This window comes from Ascaphus truei, chromosome 2 (assembly GCF_040206685.1).
Source record: "Ascaphus truei isolate aAscTru1 chromosome 2, aAscTru1.hap1, whole genome shotgun sequence".
NCBI lineage: Eukaryota > Metazoa > Chordata > Amphibia > Anura > Ascaphidae > Ascaphus > Ascaphus truei.
The window spans coordinates 385,254,948-385,265,383 of record NC_134484.1 but is presented as its reverse complement, the minus strand read 5'-3'; the positions used below and the strand labels follow the sequence as shown (position 1 = coordinate 385,265,383).

Sequence of the window (10,436 nt, the reverse complement as noted above, 5' to 3'; positions counted from 1 at the left end):
TGTACACACGCTAGTGGGGCAGCGCTGTCTCACAACTTGGGTGGGAATTGCTACTTGGGGACACCAGGGTGGTTCGGTGCCCAAGGGCCTCAGGACATTGAGGGTCTAACTCACCTGAGTGAGTGGACTTGGCGGGGAGGGGGTTATTGGAGAGTCCGGCCGAGCCTGGTTGGTGGGACTGTGTATACCTGCTATTCTTTTGCATGTAGTAAAACTGTTACTCTAAGCCACGTGTGTTTTATTGCATGGGTTCCTGTAACAGGGTTATCCCACGTAGTAGGATCCTGTACAGGTGGAGGTGCTACTGATTGACCACTCAGGCACATCCCAGGCTCCCAGCAGCGGAGGATCAGGCCTCCTGTGAGTCGCAGGTAACGCACCACATACATAGTAGTAGCCGTATCCCACAGGGGGTGAGAGGGAAAGTGAGCTACAAATGTATATTATTATTTCAGAATAATAATGAATAAAGAGGCTAGCTAAATTAGATTTATTTACATTAGAAAAGTGGCATCTAAGAAGGGATATGATAACTTTATACAAATATATTCGGGGACAGTTCAATGAGCTTTCAAAAGAATTATTCATCCCAAGGGCACTACAAAGGACTCGGGGGCATCCCTTAAGGTTTAAGGAAAAGAGATTTCACCAGCAACAAAGGAAAGGGTTATTTACAGTAAGGGCAGTTAAAACATGGAATTCATTACCCATGGAGGCTGTGATGGCAGATACAATAGATTTGTTCAAAAAAAGGTTGGACATCTTTTTAGAAAGAAAAAGGTATACAGGGATATACCAAATAAGTAAACATGGGAAGAATGTTGATTCAGGGAGTAATCCGATTGCAAATTCTTGGAGTCAGGAAGGAATTTATTTTTCCCCTTATGTGATATCATTGGATGATACAGTATAACACTGCGTTTTTTTGTTTGCCTTCCTCTGGATCAATAACGAAATATAGATATAGGATCAAATATCTGTTGTCTAAATTTAGCATAAGTTGAACTTGATGGATGCAAGTCTTTTTTCAACTTCATCTACTATGTAACTATGTAACTATGTAACTATGTAGAATAACTGGGGAAATGCACCTATTCAAAAATAAAAATAAAAAAATACAAGAGTTCATTTTCTGCTGAATCAAAATGCAATACAATCTGAACAGATTTATTTCAATAATTTGCATTATCTTTAATGACATAATTTTACGTAAGCCACGTTACATGTTAAGGTTAAATTAAATATTACTTTACGCAAGGTACCGTAAGTATTATACATATATCCATAAAAGGGCATGGCTTTTCTGTAGTACTATGAAAAAAATATATAGATTTGATAAAAATAATACATTAACGTAGTCATTGCCAGAGGCCTCTAACACATTGATCTGCAAAAAAATATTTGAGAAATGAAAGATGGGCCTTGAACGTGCAATTATGGCTGTGGCATACATTTCTGTCCCCTTTGTGCTTACTGTAGCTATTAAATCACATCATCAGATGAAATCAATAGGATGCTCTGGAGTCCGCTGATAGAGAATATAAGAAATTCTAAGCCTCTGAATTGAACTTATCATTGCACCAAAGTCGGGTTTAATTTCTCCATTCTTCGTAACAGTGACAGCCACTACCTTCTATACCAGTGTTTCTCAATCCGCTTTTTGGACAACAGCAGCCAGACCATGTTTTATGGATTAACATCTAATTATTCATTGAAATATATATATATATATATATATATATATATATATATATATGTATATATATCACATCTAATGAGATGTGTTGTGTACAGCAGGGGTAAGCAGCCTGCTCACATGGCAGGGATTACCTTTAACTGAGGTTCAGTTTATGTATAGTGTTTATGATTTCAACGGCTGGTGGTTCCTTTTAACACTTCATATATATTTAGAATAATGACTCGGGCTCTTAGGGCGTTTTCTATGCATGCCCTGTTCAAAATGCCTCTTAAGGCATTAAGCAATATTGAGATAACATTACCAAAACAGCTTCTATGTATGGAACAACTAAGGAAAGAGGAATAGAGCATCAATGACCCTACAAAATCCTGGACAACAGACTGTTGAGTTTCCATCTCATCTGACTGTAAAACATGCTAAAAGTTATAACAGTCCTGTTTACCAAATGACAGAACGGCCTCTGAAATAAGTTTGGTAACAGACTACTGTGCACATATAGATTTAAAACCAATAACACAAGGTGGCACACAAAGCAGGCAGCCAACAACACATCACATGCAGCCGTACATGGGATTCTGTTACATTAAAAAAAAAAGCTGTGTGTGCTGTGCACGCGCATAGTAAGTGAAACTTCTTTGACTTTTGTCACAGAAATTGTATTTGTATTGGTGATGTTTTAATTAAAAATCAAAATACAATTTCATTGACAAAACGCAAATAAATTTGACTTATAATGCGCGTGCTCGGCACACATCCCCTGTATTAGCTATTTGCAGTGTGTGTGTGTGTCACTGTGTATGCGTGTCAGTCAGTGTGTGTGTGTATGTGTGTCAGTGAGTGTGTGTATGTGTGTCCGACAGTGTGTGTATGTGTGTCAGTCAGTGTGTGTATGTGTGTCAGTCAGTGTGTGTGTCAGTGTGTGTATGCGTGTCAGTCAGTGTGTGTGTGTGTGTCAGTATGTGTGTGTGTCAGTATGTGTGTGTGTGTGTCAGTGAGTGTGTGTGTGTGTCAGTCAGTGTGTGTATGTGTGTCCGTCAGTGTGTGTTTGTGTGTCCGTCAGTGTGTGTATATGTGTCAGTGAGTGTGTATGTGTGTCCGTCAGTGTGTATGTGTGTGTCAGTCAGTGTGTATGTCAGTGTGTGTATGCGTGTCAGTCAGTGTGTGTGTTTATGTGTGTCAGTGTGTGTATGTGTGTCAGTCAGTGTGTGTATGTGTCAGTCAGTGTGTGTGTGTGTCAGTCAGTGTGTGTATGCGTGTCCGTCAGTGTGTGTATGCGTGTCCGTCAGTGTGTATGTGTCAGTCAGTGTGTGTGTGTCAGTGAGTGTGTGTGTGTGTCAGTGTGTGTGTATGTGTGTCAGTCAGTGTGTATGTGTGTCAGTCAGTGTGTGTGTCCTGCTGCAGCCAGGGGCAGGGTGTAACATTGCGCACCACCTCCCCCCCCCACCCTTCCGCAAATTCTGCGTATCCCCCCGCCCCCCTGCAGGGTACATGCGCCCGGCACGGGCATGAGTGACTGCGGGCGAGAGGCGATACCCGTCCGCTGCCCGGCCCGCCTGGGTCACCCTTTCTTCCAGCAGCAGGAGCCTGCCCCCGGCGCCGAGCCCGTGCCACATGGGTTGCGCCGTGTGCCACCGCTTCCTGCAGGCGCAGGAGGCCCGCGAACGCCCACATCAGTGGAGGGCAGAATGGCGCCGTGTGGGGCAAACGGGAGCGTGGGGGGAACGGCACCGCTGCCTGCCGGTTCTGCGTTGTCCGTTAACGGCGCCATCACAACTGCGCATGCGCGGCATGGCAGCGGGCGGGGAACAGCGGCCGTTAGGAGCGGCGGCTATCGCCGCCTCATATGTCAGCAGTCGTGGGGGTGGCGGGTGGGAGGTTTGGGGGGTGCGTGCGGCAGCCATAAGGAGCGGCGCCGGCTACCGCCGCCGCATGTAACAGGGGACGTGTGAGGGGAGCGGCGTCCATTACGTGACATCACTTCCGTTTCACATTTCGCCCCCCATCTCTCCAGTTTTGTCCCATCAGGACTGGGTGCCACTAAAGAAGTTTCACTTCAAAAAATATTAGTATAGGAAAGAAAAAAAACCCACAGAAAACCAACAAAATAAATGTAAATTAGTTAGGTAAGTGCATTTAAATCACTGATATGTTGAAAGGAACAGCATTTGAGAGTTGTACATTACATGGTATGAAAATTCTATGACACTTGAAAGTATTTGTAAAGCTGAAATTTATGCACTGTATGTATAATTTTATCTAGCAGCAAATACATATGCAGCGCTTGTGACGGGAGCTTTGTGACAGGCTATGAATAATACACACCAAATATAACTGGGTTGAACTGGACGAGGCTTAGATATGATAAAATATAATTTATTCCTTGAAAAAGGTGAACACACAAGATATACAAATAACAGACAAACTATGACACTTACTTAAAGGTTAGGACAAGAAAGCCATCAGGATACAGGATGGGCCATTTCTTCCATAATTCAGGTTCAGATGTTGACATCACAGCAATACATGAAGATCATACATGAAGACATTTGAATAAGGGCTGACTCTGGTTTAAATACCATTTCAAACCCATCTCTTAACCCTAGATGCCGAGGTGGCTAGAAAAAAATCTCTTTGAAGCAGATTTTGGCTTCCATTGTAAGTGTGAAGTATCACACTTAAAAACACTCAGTTCCTTGGTTCCTGCCCCCTGTATAAACAATTAGGGCAGTTACCTTTTGATCAGTGGCCTATGGTAATTCTTGCAGGATGCTCTCCCTGCCCAACATTAACTTAAACAAAGGGCTATAATCACTATTCGACTATTAACCCTTGCCCTCCCGGATGGATCCCAGTGTTTGTGTGGTGCAGACACTGGAGCAGAAACAATACATTTTTACAGGGGAATAAACATTTGGATACTGAAGCACGGTAAATAACACATTACTGGACCTCAGTCCAGTTAACCCCTTGCTTCCCAGGTGAGAGTAGAGGATGGCCAAATGGGGTGTAACCCCTTTAATCCCGGGCCAAATCCTCTCTCTCTTGACAGCGCTTTACAAGAGAGAGACAATACAAAACAGGGATTTATAATACAATAAGTGCAACAAATATAAAATCAGACAACAGGAAAGGAAATATCGGGCTCGGGGAGCATACACTGTCAAAAGTTATAAAAACTTAAATTAGATGTTTTCACAACATAATTCAACAATATGTAAACTATGCAATAAACAGAACTCAGTGTTAAGCATAAATGGAAAGAAGAAATTTAGCAATTAGAAGGGTTTACTGAAATAGTATTAAGATATTCATATATCATTTTGATAAACAGTTGTATACATTATAGAAATATAACAGTTATGTCTATGGCAAATCCAGCTGCTGTGAAAATAAATTCAGAGAGATTACACAAAGAATGAATGTTCTGATCTGGGGACTAAAGGTGACAATAGCATTTCAAGAAGGAACGGCAAAGCATGGTCCTATTGTTCATTTTTTATTTAATGCAGGTGCAAAACTAAAGTATGGGGGTTATTTATACAGAAAACATTTCACCCACAGGGAATTTTCAACACCAGAGTTCCTTCAAAATGTGTTATGTTTGATGGGGTCTTTCTAATGAAAGCAGTTTAAACTCCAAAAGGCAAGAATATCCCCACACCTGCCAATAGTCAATAACTGTGGCACTGGAACAGATTGCACTAAAATGAGTCAAGAAAAAAGTCCAAGCATACAAACACATGTAATATCATTGTTACCTTAAATAGGTATAAACCAGGTTAAACTACTCTGACTTAAAGCTGCAGATCAAGCAATATCCTACATGGGTTTAAAAAAAAAAAAAAAATCAGTTGTGTACTATGAAAAAATACTTTTATCATAAACAATCAACTCTAAATTACCCTTTTAATGTATTACAATGTAACAAGCATTTTTTTATTTCTATAGTAACAATTTACAAAGTCACATCCCCTTCCTCTTCTGAAACAGGGTCTAGCACACCCCTTTGAGCCCTGCCCTCTCTCTAGCAGTGCAACAATTGTATCTAGTGACTGCCTGGTCACATGATCTTCCCCACAGAACTTTGAATCTGTGGTCTTTATCTGCTGCACTGACAGCCATTTAGTGAACCCCCGAGCCGAATCTTCGCCGATCAATCACATGAGACTGGATCGATCAGCAACTTAGCTAATTACTTATTATTGTGTGAATTGTATTGATGCACATTTTAAAAATGGCAAAGTTATTTTGTTTTGAGATAGAGAAGTGTGATGGTCAGATACAGCAGAGACCAACCACATTCAAAACAATTGCATATTGCATTGTAGTAAAAGTTAATATAGACATTGATCAGAAAATAACCATAGTTATGCTATGTAACACATGACTACCTCTTAAAAATTGGCAATTACAAAACTGTGCATATTGTATGGCTATTTCTTATGACAACAATCATACAATACCACTAAACTTCCAGCACTAATATATAAAAGCACCCAGGCTTTTTTGTGACGGTACAGCGTACCGGTACCTACCGTCAGCTTTTGCCCTTACCTTCGCCTCATCTTCAGTGGCATCTTCTTGTGACAATGTGTTGCCATGGCAACACAGCGTCAAATGACACCCTGTCACATGGCACCGTGTTGGCATGAGAACATGATGCCACACACGCCACGACAATGTGCCGCCCGACTTAACACGGCACCATGACAACGCCATGACCATGCAACGGAGATGAGGAGCAGGAGAAGGTAACAGAAGGAGAAGGTAACAGAAGGAGAAGGTAACAGGCTGGGTACCAGCACCTATTATAGTACAAAAAAAAGCACAGTAAAGCACAGTAACACCAGAGAATATATCTGATGGCTGGTAACTAAGGAAAGTTGATGTGTTGATCCAACTTATATTTTAAATTACCTTTTTCTTATTACTTTGTTGATATATATTCTAACTCTCAAACAGTTTAACAATGACCAGATTGCTAGAAAGAATTCTATAATTCCGAGGCAAAAAAATAATAATCAAACCTTGTTTCTGTTAATACTTTATTAGTGTAATCATTTTTCCAGCTTTTCAGTTGGACAAAACATAATGCAAACGACAAATAAAAATGTTCTTTTCAATTCAATAAAAATGACTAACATTCTGTTTTGCTCTTTGTTCAAAAAAATACCAGCAAGGGAAGTAGGGGTGGACACAGAGCATTGGTAGAACAATTAGGCACGTAGCTAACATTTACTGTACAATGATATGCACAATTCATTTTCAAATGGTTATATTCATAACATGTGCTATTTAAATATTCTCTTGAAGGACAACAGAGCCATTCTCGTTAAATACAAGAGGAATTGAACAAGGAGTGACAAACGGGACTTTTAAAACAAGTCCTTAAATAAAGAGATGCAGCAACAAAGGAATGTAAGTCATTGAGAAAAGAATACGATTCAATCTCTATTCCCACCCTTGAATTTCTTTAATTTATTTTACAGCTATTCCAATGCTCATGCGTTAAAGCAGCAGTTTGACTTCTTGGTAACTTTTAATTAGGTTGCTGAGAAGGGGAGACTTCATGTGGACATATTAAACAGCAGTAACCAAAGCACAATATGTACAGGATTCTTAAAGACAGAGCTGAAAAACAGCAGGCAAGGACTGGCATAATACCAACAGTAATACCTCAAACGGACTACAAACTCAATGCATTATTTAGAAAGCCTCCCCTAATTGTGCAGAAAGGACGTGGTATATACTAATGATTGCAGGTCTGTTGCCGTTTTATTAAAACTCTTGGAATCGACAATGCATGCCAGCTTTTTAGAAGTCAATCCCACTTAACGAAAAGTTACTTGGAAAGTGGCACTGCTGATATGAATGAAAATATTGCACAAAAATGTAAAATTGGACTGTGAAATATATGCGTTTTTCATTTTTATTTTCATTTTTTTTTATTTTAAAATCTGGTTCGCATTCTTGTAGCATTAAAACGTAACTGTTGACTTTTAGCAAACACCAGCAGCACAAGCTTGAAGATGAGCTAACTGAAATGTTTAACTGCTTGTTCATTAAAAAAAAGAAAGAAAAAATATACATATATATATATATATATATATTAAGGCTAAAACAAGTGCATTTGTTGGACAATGGCACAATAATTTCCAGCAAGTTCTCAAAGCACCCGTATGCTGAATGATACTGCCCAGACATAAAAGTGCTGTTTAGATATATATCACACAATCAATTTTGCAGGATTTTACAGCGGTCAATTGGCAGGATCATGTAATCAACCATTTCACAGTTTGGAACATCAAATATTTTGCAGCGCAATGCAAATTCTGTGAATAATGGAGCGTTTAACTAATCCAGACACAACATTTTTACTTAATAATTAAGGAGTTTTGAAATTAAGTGATTTTTTTTTTACCTTAAGGACCAATGTAACGGTTTAAACACATTCTAAAATCTATAAGCTGTTACTATGAAATGTGTAAGGACAACACATAACACAGTCTCTGAATATCATGATTTTCTTGTGAGTAGAAGCCTATAGCCTGCCAACTATTGCCTGTGAAGAATAAAAATATAGGGTGTAGGGTAGTTATATCGAAGAAAATTCTCTGTGTACACAACATCCCAGGGGGCTTTTTCTAGATCCGTCGAAGTGGCCAATCAGGTCGTTTTCAGAGGAAATTCCCCAATAAAGTCAATGGAGATTTTCAGGACAAAATGGCCTGATCGTCCGCTTTGGTGTATATAGATTAAACCCATGAGTAGTTAAAGCAAAGCTACAGTGGAAGTTACAGCAGTTCTTCAGTAACATCATTTAATCCCAACTCTGCTCAACTGTGCTATGCATCAGGTGTGCAGTCTGATAAAAATAATACACTACACTTAGTCAACACAAGTAGCCAGAAATGTGTTACTGTACTTCTTAATTTTGATTTGCGTTTACTATGTTGTGTATCATGTTTAGCACACACGGTTTTAGACATCTGATGCTTCAGTTAATACGTGTCACTAAAATAAGTTATCTACCAAATAGTGGTGCTACCAAAGAGCAAAGATGCACCGCTAACTGCAGAGATTCCCATCCTCGTCACTTCCAAGTATTCATGTGAGCATATGACACAAATATGGACAAACGGATACTTTTCTTTTTGGTATGAAACGCAGTGACTATCTTTCAGAGAATACAAATATACATGACCAGATGAAGTAAGAATTGCCCCTTTTATCCAAGTATAACAAAACCCAATGAATATGTTACATGACCTATGTTGAGTTACTTGTGTGGAGTAGATATTTTCTTTTAAAAAGTGAAAAGTAATATTTTTCTCAGTTTTCAATTGGAGAGGATACATTTCAAGATAAACGGCTATTTGCAAGTGCAACTCGGCCAAAAATGTTTTTACCTAGTAAAAACAAACACCACCAGAGTGCTCACTCAGCTTTCCCAAGGCAGTTGCAGTTCCTCAAATATATTACAGTGTTGAAAACACTTCAACATTCTGGATCATAGACATGAAAAAAAAAAACACTAAGTAGGTCACTTTTTGATTTCCTCTCTAAAGGGTATTCAGCTGCTGCTTTACACAGACAAACCTGTGTTGAGGACGTACAAAGCTAGCAGTGCTTTTAAACGGACAGAGACAAGATTGTACTTGAAGCATTACTAGTGACTTACTGCAGTAGGTTAGAGGCATACAACTGGGAAAAAAAAAGGACACACAGTGTATTCATTTGCACGTCGAGTCCCAGAATTATGATACCTGCGTTTTATATGCTGTATAATAATTTAGTGATGGGGACACGTCTGCGGAAACTGTGTGGGACCTGTGGATACTTTTGAATGTTTTATCACGTCTTTACCCATCACAATGTAATGGTTTTAAAATCTGGTATGTAGGAATGTTTACCCACACCTGCAGGGCCTTGACAGATTAGTCAGAATTCTGAGTACTAACCAAAGTTTGCATTGCACAATCTCCCAGTCCAGTTTCAACGCAACCTAGCCCAATCCCCCAGTATACCACTGAAATTGTGCTTGTACTTTGTGTGTAGAAAAATACAATCTGGCACTTCTTCATCACTGGAAACCTAAGGCGTTAGCTCCATACTGGTTTCTTCTGTCAGAAACCTAAAAAGGTACTGACTCTGGACGCTCAATATTACTGGGCTAGTTCTTCTCAGTGTTGCAGATGTACCAAAACATTTAAGACATACAAACCCAACCTGATGATGGTTGTACAATAGGCGAGAATGAGGAGAGCCAAAATGTCTTATGGATGCATTAATAATCTATATGACACTATGACTGGTGCAGAATCATCAGTAGGTGTTTTTAAGCCCCAGAGTATATGCCCAAACTGCTCTTCAGTTTTTAGTGCACCGCTTGCTAGTTTGGAGTGTCACCTTTTCTGTAAAGAAGGCGCTTGAGAAGATTGTAGTCTCTGTTTATATTTCTGCATTCTTTCTGAACGCGAATGCAGTTTATTGAAAAGCTCATGGAACTTATATTGTGAAAACAAGGTTTCCAGGAAGCCCTCTAAAAAAACATACACAAGTCTCCGGTTTAGTTGGTTGTGTTGAAACATTTCAAAGACTCGAAGAATGCCTTTCCGAGTGGTTTCCGCACCAATGATGTGTTTCAGCTCATCTGAGGAAACAAAAAGATTTTTTTCTTTATGTACATCACTACGTAAAACAAAACTATGCAAGATTGTGTTAGAGGTGACGTGGG

General features: G+C 39.6%; 1 protein-coding gene across 8 annotated transcripts in view; it reads right to left on the bottom strand.

Annotated features, from left to right (window-relative positions):
• Positions 1 to 6,727: 6,727 nt before the first annotated feature.
• The window catches only part of SNX13 (sorting nexin 13), a 148,289-nt gene continuing 144,580 nt past the window's right edge, over positions 6,728 to 10,436 (bottom strand). For all 8 annotated transcript variants that reach the window (XM_075587191.1, XM_075587197.1, XM_075587189.1 and 5 more), the window contains one exon: positions 6,728 to 10,352. In XM_075587191.1, the coding sequence (XP_075443306.1) occupies positions 10,105 to 10,352 (248 nt within the window). In that variant the 3' untranslated portion in view covers positions 6,728 to 10,104. The remainder of the gene's footprint in view (positions 10,353 to 10,436) is intronic.